The sequence below is a fragment of the Pimephales promelas genome, chromosome 23, assembly GCF_988280905.1.
Source record: "Pimephales promelas chromosome 23, fPimPro1.hap1.1, whole genome shotgun sequence".
NCBI lineage: Eukaryota > Metazoa > Chordata > Actinopteri > Cypriniformes > Leuciscidae > Pimephales > Pimephales promelas.
This window is the reverse complement of record NC_142791.1, coordinates 333,788-351,901: the sequence shown is the minus strand read 5'-3', so window position 1 is coordinate 351,901 and position 18,114 is coordinate 333,788. Positions and strand designations below refer to the sequence as shown.

Here is an 18,114-nt window from a genome sequence, read left to right as displayed (position 1 = left end):
GAATTCCTAATATTTAAAACAAAATTCAATAAGTTTGAAATTTGGTATGAAAGTATTTCATGTCACACTGCTACAAATTATTACAAATGTTCATATTTATTCATCGTAACTATCGGGTTATCGGTATCGGGCAGCATTTTAATATTGGGGCATCCTCGCGGGTTTTTTGGCAGTAAAGTTAAAGTTATGTAGCCTAAGTGAATGTCTAATATTTATAACAATTAAAAGAATGTTTATTAATGTTGCGTTTGGGATGGAGTACAGCTGAAATGAATGATCTCGTCCGCCTGATTGTGACTGATGACTCTTCAAACGCAGCAGCAGATTTTACTCTTGGCATCTAATGGACTGTTTATGCAGACATATGCTGTACATTTCCAGCTTGATAGATAGATGAATGTAAAATCAGACTCTTAGGTGTGTATTTAGCTTTTTAGATGAGTCTTTATAACTCACCCTAACCCTCCATTTTTGCTCTAAAAGGTAACGTGAATGCATCTCTGTGTGGAGCGAGACAGATTCTGCTCCGAGGAACAATCAATATCTTTTAAGCATCAGGAAGAAGGCAGAGGGGTTGGAAGTCCCTCGTGGGTAATCCACACGTAAAATACAAACCCATCCTTAACCAGCCTTTCCGCAATTAACAAATTGTGCGATTCATAAATGTTTTATTGAATGAGCTTGTCTTTGAAGCGTTCTGATGTGTCTGGGATCTAATTGTGCGGCTTTAATTATTGCAACACGTTGTGCTTTGAATGTCACACTTTTGCTGCATTTAACCCCGAGGCATGGGCAAAAAATGTGAGCATGATTCATTACCAATTATTTTATTGTAAAAAATAAGAATGCATGAGGAAAAGGAATGTGTTTTTGCTGTGGATAGTTTTGGCGGTCTTTTGAGATTTTATATATTATGCATTGTATTGCATTGCCTTCTATTCAAAATGACGTGAGATCTAAAGCCCGAGCAAAACTAATAAAAATAAATGCCTGGGCAAAACTAATAAAAAATTCAAACGGTGGAACTGCACGGCTCATAAATTTACTCATAAACTCCAGATACCGCGTCAGTTCATTTGTTTCCTTATTTGATTCATCTCTGGCACAGTCCATTTCATGGATTGCCGCACGTCTTCCTCTGAAAACCATGTTTCTTTCTGTCCACTGTGCAATGGTGCAGTTTGCACACAATGTGATTTAGCCAAATAGGATATGTTCCTGCATTAACGGCCTTTATTGATTCTGCAACAGCATTTTTATCAACCAATCATAGGCCAGATCCTAACTCCAACCCTAAACCCTGAAATCTGAGGGAAATTATGGGTTGAAAAGAACATTGCTCATGCTCTAATGATGCTTTCAGGGTGAGTTTGGAAATTGTAAGCAGTAACAATAGACATTTCAACAGTAGAGCAACAAAATAAAGTGCAAAGGATGCACAGAAAGTGTGTATTTGCTGCTTTATTTTTGCATTAGCTGCTGCAGAGAATGATGGATAGTGTAGTTTAGTGCCTATCACTTCATAAAGCAGGGAAATGAGTGGCGATTGACTTAATGCTACCGTCAACCGTCTGGTCAGTGATCACAGATTTTTAATTTTTGGGTAAACTATCCCTAAGATCGTTGATGTGAAGCAAAACTTGAATGATCAAGGGAACATTAAAGAATGAAAATTCTGTCAGTATTTACTCACCCTCATGTTGTTCAACCCCGTAAGACCTTCGTTCATCTTCGCAACACAAATTAAGATATTTAAGATATTAAGATCGCTCCTGCATACTAGTCCATAGGCTTCTTGAGGGAATGACTCTTGCTGGCCTCGAAAAGTCATTAAAGACATCGTTGAAATAGTCCAAGTGACTACAGGGGCTCGATCTTAACTTTATCAAACGACGAAAACAAAAAAAACAACAAAAATGACGACTTTATTTCAACTATTGGTTTATTTCTCCCTCTGCGCGAGTCAGGTTACTAGTTTAATAGCGTAAGCTTCTGTTATTGTACGTCACACGCATCACACACATGACCAGCGTCGGCCAATAGTGAGCCTTCGTGTGACGTAGCTTTACGCAATCACACTACGCTAACTGACTACAGGCCCATGGAGAAGGAAGTGAATAGTTGAAATAAAGTCGTTATTTTTGTTGTTTTTTTTGTTTTCGTCGTTTGATTAAGTTAAGATTGAGCCGCTGTAGTCACTTGGACTATTTTAACGATGTCTTTAATGACTTTTCGAGTCATTCCCTCAAGAAGCCTATGGACTAGTATGCAGGAGCGATCTTAATATCTTAAATATCTTAATTTGTGTTGCGAAGATGAACGAAGGTCTTACGGGGTTGAACAACATGAGGGTGAGTAAATACTGACCGAATTTGCATTTTTGGCTGAACTAACCCTTTAACCATGAATGAAAGCAGCTATTGAGCCCTGTAGATGATGTATTGGGAACAAGTTCCATATGAGCACTTTCAGTTCATCATCCTGAACTCAATGAGTTCTTTAAAAAACATTTTTGTTGTTGAATGCTTTAAATGAGGTCCACACACGCTGAAGATATTTTCACAGTGTACATCAGTAAAACCCTTGTGTGGTTTTTGTTTAAAGCTTTTACTTGAAAAAGGCAGCGCTAGCAAGTGGCTTAATGGGACTAGACAGGTAAATGATCTATTCACCAGTCTTTTGTTAATAATTGCTCTTTTGCAAATTACTCAAACTCAAAATTTCTGGGAAAAAAAAGAGTTGTCAGAAGCTTAATCGTGGTGATTTTGCAAAGTCATGCAACTTTGTTCCTGCAAAACCCCAAAAGCTAATGGAAAAATCCTATTGGGTTTTTGTCGAGGGATTCCAGGATGACGCCAACGTACGGGTTGGCCTACAAATACGTATCATCAATGCATCGCTCCATTTGCATGTCTCTGTAAATTCCCATGCAAGGGCTTAGGGAGGTGCTCATATCACAGACATCATGAAGTTCATCGTTAAGCCTTAGCTTTATTAAGGGTTTATCATTCCGTCTAATTGGCAGCAGTAAAAACACGTGGATTCAAGAAGGGAGTCCCATTAGATCAAAGAGAGAGTTGTGGTATTTCGTAATTGGCCACTTAAACTTAACCTTCAATTTGTGATTTGTTTTTTAGCCAGAGATGTTCAAGGAAATGTGGTATTTGGTGTAATGTTTAATTAGGAGAACTTGCTTCTGTATTAATGATGACATTACAGTATACCACCACGTGTCATTGAGCCCAGAGGGCCTGTTGGATGGTTTTTGGAGAGTTGAGGCAGTCGGTTTCATTACCGGATATCATCTCACCGGCACAATGGGGAGTTTTACCCTCCTGGTCTGCATTGTCAAACACTGACAGACCTCCTGTGGGTTTGAAAAGCGAGACGTTAGAACATCAAAGCTGAGTCGAGCTCTCAGAGATCCACTGGAGAGAATGCAGTGACTTCTTCAAACACACTCTGGAGGTCTTTTAAAAGCTGCACAAAAGAGTGAAGAGTTAAAAAAATGGAGGGCTGGTGATGTTTGATGCTGCCAAGAAGTGAAAAACCAGAGGCTTGAACTTCTGATTCATTCAGAAGAGGACAGTGGCACGACGACACTGGACTTGGAAAGAGCCTGACGCTTGTTTTGCAATCAGACTTAATTTTCCTTTCTGCTCTCGTTCACGGAAACGCTGATTACACCTTGGACTACCTGTCAAGGCCACGACTCCTGATCACCAGCCATGAGTAAACCGTATCACATCTTAAAGAGGTTTTAATGTACCCTTGTATAGCACTATTAGCGCAGGGGCGGATGGGGGACTAATTTAAGTGTCACAATGCGCTGAATCCACTTGAACACGAAGTCTTTGTGCTTCCATCCACGAGCACGAGTCGTGTGCGCTGGAGTCTGAATGCGAATATCATCATATAAATTGGCATTAAAAGTAATAAATATATTATTTTCTATTCAGTTTTTTTTTCTGTGCATATAAATGGGACAAGAGTGTGTGTGTCATTGAAAGAGACTTTTGTAATGATTGACTTTGAGTGAGATGAACTGAGTGAAAAGATCAGGGATAAATGGGTTTGGAAAACAAAATAGCACCAATAGGTTCTGAAAAGTTTCATGTAATATAATATCTGCAGATACAAAGTTTTTAATAAGAAAACACTCTACAGACATGTAAAGACAATACAGGACAAATAACTAAGGGTATATGTTTGTTTGTCATATTAAGGGTAGGGCACAATGTCAAAATTTGTGTGTTCCAGGGTCACATATAATCAGAAAACTCGTTGTTTGTTGTGTTTTTTTATATTTTTGTGGAGTTTGTGCTGGAGTGTGTGTTGTGTTGGAGGCAGGAGTGTTTTTCGTGTTATTCGTCAATTGCAGTCGGATGATTGCTTTCTTTCTTCAGTCGAAAAGAAATTAAGGTTTTTGATGAAAACATACCAGGATTTTCTCCATATAATGGACTTCAATGGGGACCAAACGGTTCAACGATGAGAGTTTCAGTGCAAACTGTTCAAAGGGCTATAAACGACACCAGACGATGAATAAGGGTCTTATCAAGCGAAACGATCGCTCATTTAATACATAAATAACAAAGTTTAAGTTTTATAAGCTCAAATGCTCGCCTTGCTGTGTTCTGTGATGCGCGTTCGTGACTCTCCTGTTCGAACTCGTTCATCAAAATGAACGAATTTTTTTTCGAGTCATGACTCGAAGGGTCCTAGATAAGACCCTTATTCATCGTCTGCTGTCGTTTAAAGCCCTTCGAACAGTTTGCACTGAAACTCTCATTTGGACTTTGAACCGTTTGGTCCCCATTGAAGTCCATTATATGGAGAAAATCCTGGAATGTTTTCACCAAAAACCTTAATTTCTTTTTGACTGAATTTCTTTTGGATGACATGGGGGTGAGTAAATTATCAGCAAAAGCTTTTTTAAAGTGAACTACTCCTTTAAGCTTTATTGTAAAGTGTTAACAACATTTTAGCAAAGGAAAAAAGTACTGAGTGCATTTTTTAATATATAAACTATCAAATACATTTCAGAGAAGACACTTTATTGATCCCAGAGGAAATGTATTCGAAGTGTTCATGGATTTCCATTATCACGCTTGACTTCAGTTCTAATCAGGGCTCCGGGTTGCTATGGCTTCACAAAATATCTCTATCTCTAACTTTGATCATTATTTCATTATTATATTCGCAATGCAAAAACGCACCGCAAATCTTCTGATCAGTCTGTTTTTATGATTATTTCTTCAATGATCTCTCCAGGTTGACGAGTAGACATTTTGCTCAAGGTGTAACAATCCATTAATTCGATGTGATTAAATGAGCTGTCACAAAGGTGACTCGTTCTATCTGAATTTTCTTATAGCATCATCTTTTCTGCATATGAGAGTATTACCGCCTAGTAGTCCAGAACGTCTTTTGCCCACTGACAGATACAAAGTGTCACGTTGCAAAAAGCAACGGAATGACAACAGATATTTTCTCTTCAGAATAAAGGCTGTCGTCATTCCCCGTGGACCCGTCAGCACCCTCGCTTCTCTGTGAGCGCGGCACCAATCATCTGTTTTGACTCTACAACTGAAATATTACTGCTGGCCTACCAGCGCTTTAAACATCCTGATATTTTATTTATCTCTAGCAGACAGGATCCAAATGGCGAGAGATTTGCCCATCCTGAGAGATATATTGAGGAAGACACCTGTCAAAAGCCTCATCTCTCAGAATGAAATATTTCCCTCAAATTTTGATCATAAACCTTTAAAAGTACTCTTTCAAATCCGATCTGAATTTGGCAGGTGTTTTATATGCAGTACAGCTGGATCTCCGGGGGTGATTTAAAGGGCACCTATTATGCCCCTTTTTACAAGATGTAATATTGGTCTCAGGTGTCCCCAGAATGTATTTGTGAAGTTTCAGCTCAAAATACCCCACAGTTAATTTATTATAACCATTTGAAAATGTCATTTTGGGGCCTGCTTAAAAATGAGCTGTTTCAGGGGGTATTCCACCTTAAATGCAAATGAGCTGCATATCCCCGCCCTGCCTTTGGATGAGGGCGTAACTTGATACCTATGGCAGGCAGTCGGTACTGAGAGAGTGAAGAGACGCGCCGTTTTGAATGTCATTCAGCCGTACGTTTGAATCGGAATATATAAATAGCATGAAGAGACTCCGGCAGAATAAACATATGAGAATGGACCAGTACGTCTCGGTATGGTTATTTGCTACTTTTATGTACTTTAGAGTTGTAATAGCGTCCCATTTGAAATGATGGATGTCCAACACACACACACACACACAGACACTAGCGCAAGTTTTTGAAACTACATACACATTCTGTGATAAAGTTTGCTACGTACGAGCGAAATTACATTTATGCGAGGGACCTGTGGCATCATGTTTAGCTTGTCATACGGGTGCTTCTGTGGCAAATGTGAGAAGATGGCTAACTTACAGAACACCAACATATATGCAGTTTTTAATACAATATCTTTAAAAATATATATATTTATAAACGTGTGGTTACACACTATACAAACAAGGTTTTAAATTATATACACAGACATCCTACGACGGCAATAACTTTAGACGCATTTGTTGTTGAATTGGCTGACATTGACTGAAAAGACTATTTGCTCAAAAATCATAAAATACACTTACTGTTACTGGAGGTGACGGTGGATCGCAAACAGTAGACAAGAATCCACACTTGAGGATTAACTTTTAAGCCACAACAACAGGATTAACCCACGAGTCCACGACAGAACATTAATTTACGTTTCCAAGAGACATTACCGGCTGTCGTCGTTGAAACAATGAAGGATGGTGTGTACAGATCACCGAGGGCGGGGTCTAGGCCACAGCCACACTGTCAATCAACCCCCTGTCTCCCGTTCTACGTCACAAAGACCTTGATCTCAGAACAGCTCGTTCTGAGGCAGTGCAGATGATTTATTGAGATTGTAAAAAAACTACTGGATGGATTTTTATCATTCTAGGGTGGTTTTGCTCACACACTGCCAACACACATTTATGTTCAAACACCATGTAAAAGTGAATTTTCCATAATAGGTGCCCTTTAAGCAATAACCATAGGCACAAAAACATCCATGAAAAAGAGGGAAAAACACAATGAAACAGGACAGAAAGTTTATGCAGATTTATATAACAAATAGACACATTTTTAAGATGCCATATCAAGGTGTAAACGGTCAACGGCTACGTTATGATACGACTTCGAATACGATCTCACAATGTGACTTTATTTCGGCATGTTTTTTGAAGTTGCGATAGTCTTTTCTTCACTATTGTGACTTATATCAGAGCAAAAGAGGTACAAAAATACAGGGCGGGACTTGATTTAGGGTTAGGGTTAGGGGTAACCCTAACCGACGCTAAAGGTTGCCATGTGCGTCGGAGTTAGATGACCCCTAGGATGAGAATGCATTGTTGTTCTTGTGTTGCAACGTAAGTGTTGAGGTCCTGGTCAGGTGGCATGAATAAATGGGTTTTAATAACATTATTCATGTTTTATTAATAAAATTAACATGTTAAATTAGTAATATTCTTAGCTAAAGGACGCTGTTCATGAAGATTATAGAGATGTGAATCACGATTCTCGCTGTATGACGGATCCGGCCACACATATTCCGTGGGGATCTAAATGAACTATAAATCCAGCTGATTATCATTCACGAGCACTTGGCACTGCAACCTCCTAAAACCTCTGCTTACATAAATTATGCTGTCGCTGTTTTACAGAGGTAAGCCTACGAGCTGTTTACATAATTGAATTTGTATGCAAACACAACTAACAAGAAAATATGAACTTCTTTGGCATTATAAGTACTTTGACCTGAAAAATATTTTTCAACTTTTTTTGTTCTGTGGCTTCTCTCTTCATGTAATCTTCCCGGAAGACTGAGCGAGTTGTTCATCGATTGCAGGGATTTCAGGCTCTAGAGATCAACATTTCTTCAACTGATAAACATTTGTTTGATATTGTTCCATGCGTACACTGTGGCAATTCAAATACATATTCATGAATATAGAACTGATAAATAAATAAAGTGCAGAAAATGAGACGAGTAAAGCGCATGAGCCATCGGAGGATAAAGCTATATTCAAAATCTGTTCAATTATTCAATATAATGTCAGTTCTCATCCTTCTGAAATGGTTATCTGCAAGCCCTATCCGTCACGCTCTGTGGAAAGGTCTATGTTCTGGTGGGTTGGGGTGATAATTCAGACCAGTTTTGGCCACAGTAACTAAAACTAAATCTAGGGAATAAGTTGGGTATCTTAAAGCTTTTATGTTTTATGCATCATTTCTAGGCAGATGTTCCATGTCACGTTCAATTGATGCATTTGCAATGTCAGATGGCACGGTAAGAACATTTATAGTCTTCTGCAAAGCAACATAAACATGAGTCAAAGGTGTTTAATGATTTTAGAAACACTTGCTGAAGCCTCATATTTCATATTCAGTATCTTGTTTCCTTTAGACAGAAGTTGATGTAGTGTGTATAAAGCCCAGTTTTCCTGACTGCAATGAAACGTTTTCTTTCTGCATTTTTGAAATTGCATCACTTGACACAGAAGGCCAGATAAGCTCCAAATAAAGAGATTTATGCGGCTGAAATGAGCATGTTTGATTAGTTTTCTATTCATAGTCACTTGATAATTGAGTGACTGATGTCTAAAAATACAAATGAAGAAGCTGAAGTTAAGGTTCAGGCAGTCATTAGGTCTTTTGCTGAGATGTTCAAAGGATGTCACATTAAACCATAAAACTCTGTGATTTTTAAAAGCAGAAACTGTTTATTCACCCTTCTGAAATTAAATTGGATACAACATACTCAAAAGTGGGAAGCAATTCAAAATAAAAGTTATTGAAGCCAACATAAAATAGAAACTGACCCCATTTCATTTCTTAAAACGCCTTTAACTGTGAATGTTGGCGATGCATTTTAAAGGGTTCGTTCACCCAAAAATGAAAATGATGTCGGCCGAAGCTCAGCCACACGTCAGCCGCGTCTTACGTCGGCGGCACTGAACGCAGATCCACAACAGAACCGGAACACAATACAAAGCTGGATAAAGTCACACACAGTTTTTGTTATTTTTGGACCGAAATGTATTTCCGATGCTATTGAACCAACCCTTTAAGTACTGTTAATGATGAACAGTGATAAAGCGGTGATTATATACTATATATGCACTTTTTGGAACTTACAATACTAAATGACTATGATTAAGGAAGTCTGTATCTACTTACTAGCTCACAATGTTGTGATAATGATGTTCAGAAATTCATTAGCTTGTAAGCCTACATTATGTTGTGAAAATTATGACACATTCATTGAGGATAAAACCATAACAAACGTAGTATGTCATGATGACATGGTTATTAAACTGAGATTTAGACGCAGTCAGAGATGAACATGTAGTCACATACAGTCTGTCACAACAGACGTCTAATGCACCGGTTTCCACAGAATGACAGCAAGTAAATGAAGCAGAAAAAGAGATGAGTTTGTGTTTGATAGGAACTCATTCATTTAAAGTAAAGTCAGATTGAAGGGACCTTGGCCACGCATTATCTCATTGTCTAATGTCACTGAGACCCATATATGAAAGTATACCTTATCAAATTGTTATTGCTTCTAAAGGATATCAGCTAAGGGGCGCATAGAGTTAGGGATATTGGCATTTGGGAAGGACCTGCCTATCTATGCTTTAAGTCGTGGCTCGACTCAAATATTCAGCATGTTGATTTAATAAAACCACTTAACAGAAGCAAATAGCTTGATCTAGGCTGTTAATTGATCTTCAGATGACCATTAGCCCAGTCCAGAGGTTTTTAATTAACAGCAGTGTGGAAACGGGCTGGGCATATGTTAATGAAAAGAAAGAACGGCGGTAGGGAGTTAAAACAAGTGAAAGCAATGCTCTTATCATCAGTTTTAGAGTCAGAGTTTTAAAAAAAACATAAAAAGACCAAACCAGTAAAATATATATAAAGAGGAGTAGCACAACAAAGAACTGCGAGAAGATATGAGCTTTCAGCAGCGGTTTCTGCTAGTTTTACTGATCCGTCCTGACAGGAGGTAGGTAGCACAACCTACATTCTGTCAGTCAGCCGCTTTGATTTCAAAAAGGAAAGACGAATCCAGAGTTTTTTTTGTCTGGTAAATACAAAATGCCCCCGGGCAATGTATTGTATTTGTATCGATAGCTAGCACATGTTCTGTCATTTTGTTTAGAAACAGAATTTGCAGCTGACATTATAAAACCTGAAAAGCAGTAAGCTTTGTGCTTTATTGAACTTGACTTGTAGAACCTCTTTACTTTGTCAAAAGAGCTTCTACATCTCGATAAATTAATTGTTAATAAATAAATTCTTGGCAAAAAGTTTGCAAGCTGCTCCATTTTTTTATAGTTGGGTTCCTTTTAATTTCTAGACAGGGAAAACCTAAACTATATCCATCCAAGCGTCAAGCGATTCTTTCCAAAGTTTGAAGAAAAAGTAGTTTTTCTTATAATACAATACAATACAAAATTGTTCTTCTCTTTTCTATTTTCGTTTCTTTGAATTCATTTTTCTGTCTTCATGGCATGGCTTGAGCTTCCACAAATGGTAAATATGGTAAGAAATATCATGTAATAACAACATGAAAAAAATAAATAAATAAAAGTTGAAGTTTGAATATGTTTATATTTTTTTTATGGAAAATCATTGTTGTTGTTGTTTTGAACATGTTATTCACAGTTTTTTCCCTTCCTTGGGCCATCACAATGGTAAACGTGGTAAGAGAAACATATCACAGCAATAAAAGCAAGTCATGTAATAATCTAAATGTTTTGTAGACTATGAATACACGAAAAACTTGTATTAACTTGTGTTAAAGTGCAGCATGAATCTTTTATTCTGGAAATCACTGTATTTAGCCTACTTAAAGTTGTCACCCAGCTCAAGTTGAAGTTAGGTTTACCCGCCTTTTTTTACAATTCAGCACGTCAGCAGGTCTCACGACGAGGACAATTTAAAATCATAACAGTCGTGAAGGCGAATTATCTCTGTTTGGTCAGTTAAAACCATTTTGTAGTTAGTAGGGTTGTTTTAATAATCTATATGTTTTAATTTCTATTCCCTGAACATCCCATAGCTCTGTGGTAAGAAAGTCATCGCAACCGCTAAATTTACCTCAGAACATGTTTCAGTTTGGCGCGGTGTTTTGACGACGTTGTTCACAAACCCTCCAGCTCTCTTTTCCCAAACTGAGAAAAGCGATAATTTAATTCGTTAATTCATACTGTGTGCTGATTACTTGTGTCAGACTCTCTGCTAGAGGAGCTGGGAGGAGGAGACGGGGGAAGGAGGAGCGAAGCCGTTCAGTGTGTGTTCTCTACGGCTGCCTCATCCGGCATCCGCCACTGAGAGATGGAGAAAGTGAGAGAGTTGGAGTGAGCCGGGCACTGGTGTGCTCTGAGCGGCAGAGTGAGGGAGCGCGCATCGGGGTTGAGACACAGCGACCGAGAACAGTGTCTATAGGCTGAATTTAACACTTGCATCAGTTCAATACAGAAGAAAGAGCGTAGAAAGAAGCAGACTACACCGACCTTTTTTTACGAAATCAGCGCTCCTAACTTTGAAGGACTGCAGTGAGCGCGCACCATTGCCTCTGTAACCAGCACATTACTGATGAGATCCTGCCCGACTCAGGCGATGCGCTCCGGGATGCTTCTGCTGCCGCTGATCTGCGGGCTGCTCGGGCTCGGTGAGTTATTACTGATAGCTACTCTACGCATCATATTCACCTGTCAGCTAATATATACGCAGCGAGAAGTGCGCTGCCTACACACCAACTGGATTTAGTTCTTGCAAAACCTTCAAATGATTTGAAATTCGATCTGTCTTGTATTTGTTGTGGTTGGCAGTTCCTGTCGCTTGTTTTAGGGTTGCGCGCATTACGAATATATCAATCACACTATCGGTGTAGTCAACACTTTGCTACTTTTTTCATATTTCGTGTGTAGCGATCATTATTACTTGCTTTATAAATTGGCACCCCTTCCTTAAATTAGCCTACCAGTGTGCGAAGTTTGGGGGGACCTCCATTGAGAGTTGCACCCTTCCATAGGGAGTCAAACAAAAAGTAGAGGTCTTCAAAGAACGTAGCAGCTAAACTTTATGCGAAGAAACCTTTTTCACACGATTTTTAAATTATGGGATCAATTTGAGCTCATATTTCACGTGGCGATAGCTACATAAATATTGGTGAAGAAAAATCTCTCTAAAAATGCTGGGTTGTTTTAACCCAACTTTGGGTCAAATATGGGCAAACCCAAACGTTGGGTTAAAAATATAATAATAAATTTTAACCCAATGGCTGGGTTTGTCCATATTTGACCCAAAGTTGGGTTAAAACAACCCAGCATTTTTACTGCTGGAGCGTTTTTCACTGACAAAATAAGCCCTAATTATTATCAAAATAACTTTTCTTAAAAACCGCAATTGTTCTTCCTTCACAAAATTAACTGTCCCACTGCACATTTTCCAATTGTCAAATATTTTGCATCTAAAAGTATAAGATATAGTTTGAGTGTTTTTGTTGAGGTTAGGATCCATTGTTGACTTTGTATCCGTCTTCCTTTGAGATTTAAACTTTTAAGGTAAGCTAGATATAACAGCAGAGATCACATCGTTTTCATTTAAAGTGCGGTGACTTCTGCACCCTTCTCATCTGAGATTGTGTGTTATTTGATTGTGTGAGCTTGAAATAACCCGAAGATGAACCCCTGAAGTCCAGCATGGGCCAAACTCCTCATTTGAATCTGAAACCAGCAATAAAGCCTCCGGTACGGCTCCCACATGCACACTTGTGCGAATGAACATCAAATCTCAAGAGGCTTTCGGGTTTATTACTGCTCTTTATGAGTCTGTGTGCCGAGATGTTAAGCCTCGCAGGGATGTTTCTTTTTTTTTTTTACCTCCCTCCTGTGAGTCTTGAGAGGGAGTGCTTTGCCATCACTCGGAAAATCATTTTTTATGACCTGAGAGGAAAAACTGACAGGATTTTTGCTGCAGAGTTGTGTTTACGCCATATGCACACGGTGTTGCACTTCAGTGGCGCAGAACTTTGAGTTTACACACTGATGATATACTGCAGACCTCATCCGTGCTTCAGGTTTGTGTTACCATAGCATCTCAGCTCAGCTGCAAACAGACACGTTTCATGAACATTTACACATAAAATTAATGAGCGCCTCCCTTCTTCCAAGCAGCTATGCGAGAGATTAATCCGAGTTACAGTTATTTATACTTCTGTTCCACTGGCGAGCCGAGATGCTATCAGGTGAGCCTTGTGTTTGTACCAGTCCCCGGGGACGCTTTGTTAACCATGGCCAACTCTTGTGTTACAAATGAACGCCGGGTTTATTTAGCATCTCTTGTCAGTTGAATGGTGGTGCTGTGGCTAGGGAAACAGAAGGGGAAGAAAAGTCGATGCGATCTGACACCCTTCATCTGATCCCTTTATCTGCTCCGCGGCCCCGGCGGTGAGGGGGAGAGCAGATCCGTCCCCCCGCAGCCATGGGGACAATCTCATTCATGCACTTGCAGCTCTCAGTGCCAGCCGAAGACCCCGTGACAGGTCGTGAAACAAGTGCATCTCTTACAATTTTTGTTTTCTTTTACTTTGGCTCTGTCACACGTTTTAATAGTCGCGGCATATTGAACTGAGCAAATATTGAGTTTCCCAGATCCCGCCCACCGCAATCCACAACTTCCTGATTGCTGCAGAAGGCATCATGTTTCCCCTTTAAGTGCCATAAACACCGTCAGCATTGTCAGCCGAGGGGGCAGTGTAGCGCCGCATGGTTTTGTGCAGCCCACACGCTGTTATACAAGATGCTGTCAACGCTTGCTAACAATTATATTGTAATCAGAGCTTGTCTTTCATAAAACATGGACTGTGGGGGCATCTCGGCTGTTGTTTGACAAGCCGTCCTTGGCCTTTTATCTGTTAAGCGGCTTGTAGGCTTCATTTTTACAGCTGTGGCACTTCGATAATGCTGGAAACTGAGCGCCTTTGTCTAGTCAGTGCTTTTTTTCCTCTGCAGGTTAAACTATTTTATGGACATACCTGGCTGAACACTAGGAATTTTTTATACTGGCCTGACCGTCGGGTCAGTGTTTCCGAGATTTTTGCTCGCTCTGCACAGAAAAAGTTATTGTTTTCATAGTTTTTGACCTGTGTAACCTTGTTTTCTGGTTCCGAAAACCAAATTGTGGATATTACAGAAATTTCACTAATCATTAATAAATTGAACAAATAAACAAATGATAAGCAACAGCACAAATAAACACAACAGAACAATGAAAACAGGTTTCCAGGCAAGCCTAACAGTACACTATTAAAGGGTTAGTTCACCCAAAAATGAAAATTCTATCAGTATTTACTCACCCTCATGTTGTTCCAAACCCCGTAAGACCTTCGTTCATCTTCGGAAAACAAACTTGCTGTCCTCGAAAAGTCATTAAAGACATCGTTAAAATAGTCCAAGTGACTACAGTGGCTCAATCTTAAGTTTATCAAACGACGAGAACACTTTTTGTGTGCAAAAATAACGACTTTATTTCAACTATTGGTTTATTTCTCCCTCTGCGCGAGTCAGGTTACTAGTTTAATAGCGTAAGCTTCTGTTATTGTACGTCACACGCATCACACACATGACCAGCGTCGGCCAATAGTGAGCCTTCGTGTGACGTAGCTTTACGCAATCACACTACGCTAACTGACTACAGGCCCATGGAGAAGGAGTGAATAGTTGAAATAAAGTCGTTGTTTTTGTTTGTTTTTGCGCACAAAAAGTGTTCTCGTTATTTGATAACGTTAAAGTTGAGCCCCTGTAGTCACTCGGACTATTTTAACGATGTCTTTAATGACTTTGAGGCCAGCAAGAGTCATTCCCTCAAGAAGCCTATGGACTAGTATGCAGGAGCGATCTTAATATCTTAAATATCTTAATTTGTGTTGCGAAGATGAACGAAGGTCTTACGGGGTTGAACAACATGAGGGTGAGTAAATACTGACAGAATTTTCATTTTTGGGTGAACTAACCCTTTAAGGTAAAAAACAAGTTATCAGATGTAAATAATCTTCACTCTAATTTTTATTAATTAAACACACAGATTCTTATTGACGTTGCTAAAGTGATTCAGCCAAGAGCAGAGAGTGATTTTCTCTTTTTCTTTGTTGTGTGATTAACATTAAAGACAAAGACAGCAGCAAGTACATTAAGGCCTGTTCACACCGGGACGAATTTTTTGCGTGCGTTATTCGTCGACGTTTAACGCCTCGTGACTAAACAAAGGGCGCCAACGTGAGTGTCATTTTTAAAAAACGCCTCGGGTTCGTTTTTATAGTTTGATGTCCCTCGTCAAAAACTATCCAACCACTGAGATTGGCGCTTTCGCTCACGTTTTTGGTGCTTCTGAAGTTACAGTAAAACACAACTTGGGGGCGCTCAAACACAAAACGGTCTTGTCGAGCACATATGCAACGGTGAAGAAGATCTATGCCAAATGGCGTCGCCGTCTATACCATAGATATCTATATAAAAGCTAGATATAAAGGCTGCTGGCCAATGGAGGTCGACGTCTGCACCTGGCGGCCATCTTGTCACAGGCAGCTCGCTCACTCGTAACATTGTGTTAATGGCACATGTACTATTTAAATAACCATAACTTGCTCAATTTTCTACCGATTTTCAAACGGTTTGGTTTGTAATAATCGTCAGAGATGTTGTTATGACACAGCATACTTATGAATAATAATCATCCAGATAATTATAGCCACGTTAATAACGTTTGTAAGAAACCAAACAGTTTGTAAATCCGTCAAGATTTCAACGAGATAAGAGTGTTTGTGTTCGTGCTGACCACTCATCTTACATCAGCTTGCCTGTGACAAGATGGCCGCCGGTGATGACGATAGAAACTCCGCCTTAAGACATCTAGCCTTTATATAGATATCTATGGTCTACACCGCCAGGATGAAACAAGACGAGGAAGATGCAAGGCAAGATGAATGTAGAGCTGCTGTTCTCGGTGGTGATAAAGAACTATATGACAAACGCGACAGTGACTACAAACATCTTGATAAAAGAGAACTGTTATGGAGTGGTATTGCAGAGCAAATGGGCACCATCTATGTTTAGTCGGCTCATCAGCAAAAATCGCTTGGGTGTGAATACGAAAAACGCTGACGGATAACACACGCTGATATTCATCCCGGTGTGTTGGCTGCTGTCCGACATCTTATTTTAGCCCAGCTTTTTATGTTCACCGAAGACATAACTGACTGTTTGCAAGGATATGCCAAGACGGGCATCTTGACATACAGTAAGTGTGTGTTTATTTGTTCATTGAACCACAGAAAGATGCAAAAGACAATTCTCTCGCACAGTCTAAGAGGTGGTGCACAGAAAAGCGAGTGCGTGAGTGCCAAATGTAGGGTTGGGTATCGAGAATCGAGTATCGATTGGAAACGAGACTAACTTTTCGTTTTTCCCGGAATCGTTCAAAAGTTAAAATTTCGATTCCTAGTTTCGATATTCACAGTCCGCCGAGCGGAAGAAGAAACCACCACGCGAGTCGAACATGAGTACCTTACGTCGCCGATCCAAAGTGTGGCTTCACTTTTCTAAAAATAACGAAATCTCGGCAAAATGCAAAATTTTTGACAAAAGGAATATTTTTACAGAAGGAGTATTTCCTTCAAAAAGACCGTTGGTTAGCAAGGTTAGCTAAACTTTTTTTGACCCTGCCTCTTAAAAGAATCGGAATCGAGAATCGTTAGGAACCGGAATCGAAACAAGGAATCGGAATCAGAATCGTTCAAATTCAAACGATACCCAACCCTAGCCAAATGGAGTTCTGAAATGATCAATTAAATTGCATGAGTACGCTGACACCATTTGGCCAGTGTTGATCCCATCACCTGTCCTGAGAGGCTTTCACGCTGATCACGCTTATTTTTGAGCCTTGAACATAGAAGATTAGATCATCTCTGTGGGCCTTGTAGTTTTTCTAAAGGTTCTGAAAGGTTTCATGGTGTTCGTTTGTGCTTTCAAGGACCGCTTGTCCAGGCATCACACATGCAGTGTATATCTTTTCTTGTTTGTAGAAGCTTAGATTTTCCTCCACCGGTTTCTTTTATTTTACACAACCCTCCATTGCCTCCAGTCCACATTTAAGCTTCAAGCTACGTGGTATTTAAGTGTAATCTGCTCTGTGAAGGACCCAGGTAAACACCAATTTTCTCCCAGCCGGTCTCATCCTTCTTGTCCGTTTGAGTGTGATGGCTGGACTCGGGCCGGGTCAGCCTGGGAATGAGGCGGAGTGCGTTCCCGACTTCGGCTCGGCCCGCGTGCATGGGGTCAGCCTCCATCTGCTCTCTCCTCTATTTGTTTTTTATGCAATTTGATTTGAGTTGGACAGAGACGGATTAGCCCATAAATAAGTGAAGAGAGAAAACCTCAACTCGGAGAGATGGCACGGATAGAAAGAGCTTTATGTTATTTTTGCTGGCATTTCCACAGATACCGAGCGGGACCCGTAAAACTTGTTTTACGTTTCATCAGTGCTCGTCTTAACCTGATGGTTGCCCGTGCAGAAGTGCCGGGTTAATTAGATCACATTAAAGCTTGAAGGCCGTCAGCTTTTCTGAAATGTCACTTAACACTGTTTTTATCAAAGTTTCCTTCTCCTCACCCACACTGAAGCATTGGCAGGCCTAATGGGATCTAATAACAAAGTCATTTCTTGACATGTTTGTACACTATATCAGCAATCCTGCGTGTTTGTATGTGGGTGGCTGTTCGTTTTTCCTCAGTCTGCACAATCAATCATTTGATCATTTATTTTTCTCTCTAATTTGCTGAAGGGGGTAGTTTAAAAACACATCAGCATGGTTTTATTCTCGCACTATATTGCAGCGATGAATCAATGTGACGCTGCGTGGCATAGCAGTTGTTTGGTTGTAGTCCTGACACACTCGGAGAGAGATGGGCCTGGTAAAGTGTACAGATTTATGT

The 18,114-nt window shown here is 39.8% G+C and overlaps 1 protein-coding gene across 3 annotated transcripts in view; it reads left to right on the top strand.

Moving 5' to 3' along the window:
* Nucleotides 1–18,114, top strand: part of kirrel3a (kirre like nephrin family adhesion molecule 3a) — a 152,828-nt gene that overhangs the window by 16,404 nt on the left and 118,310 nt on the right. The window contains exon 1 of one of the 3 annotated variants that reach the window (XM_039677842.2): nucleotides 11,344–11,792. The exons of 1 other annotated variant lie outside the window; for it this stretch is intronic. In XM_039677842.2, coding sequence (XP_039533776.2) covers nucleotides 11,717–11,792 — 76 coding nt within the window. In that variant the 5' untranslated portion in view covers nucleotides 11,344–11,716. Of the gene's footprint in view, nucleotides 1–11,343; nucleotides 11,793–15,928; nucleotides 16,421–18,114 lie in introns of those variants that run through there. One more of the 3 variants, XM_089126090.1, reaches the window with a different exon arrangement.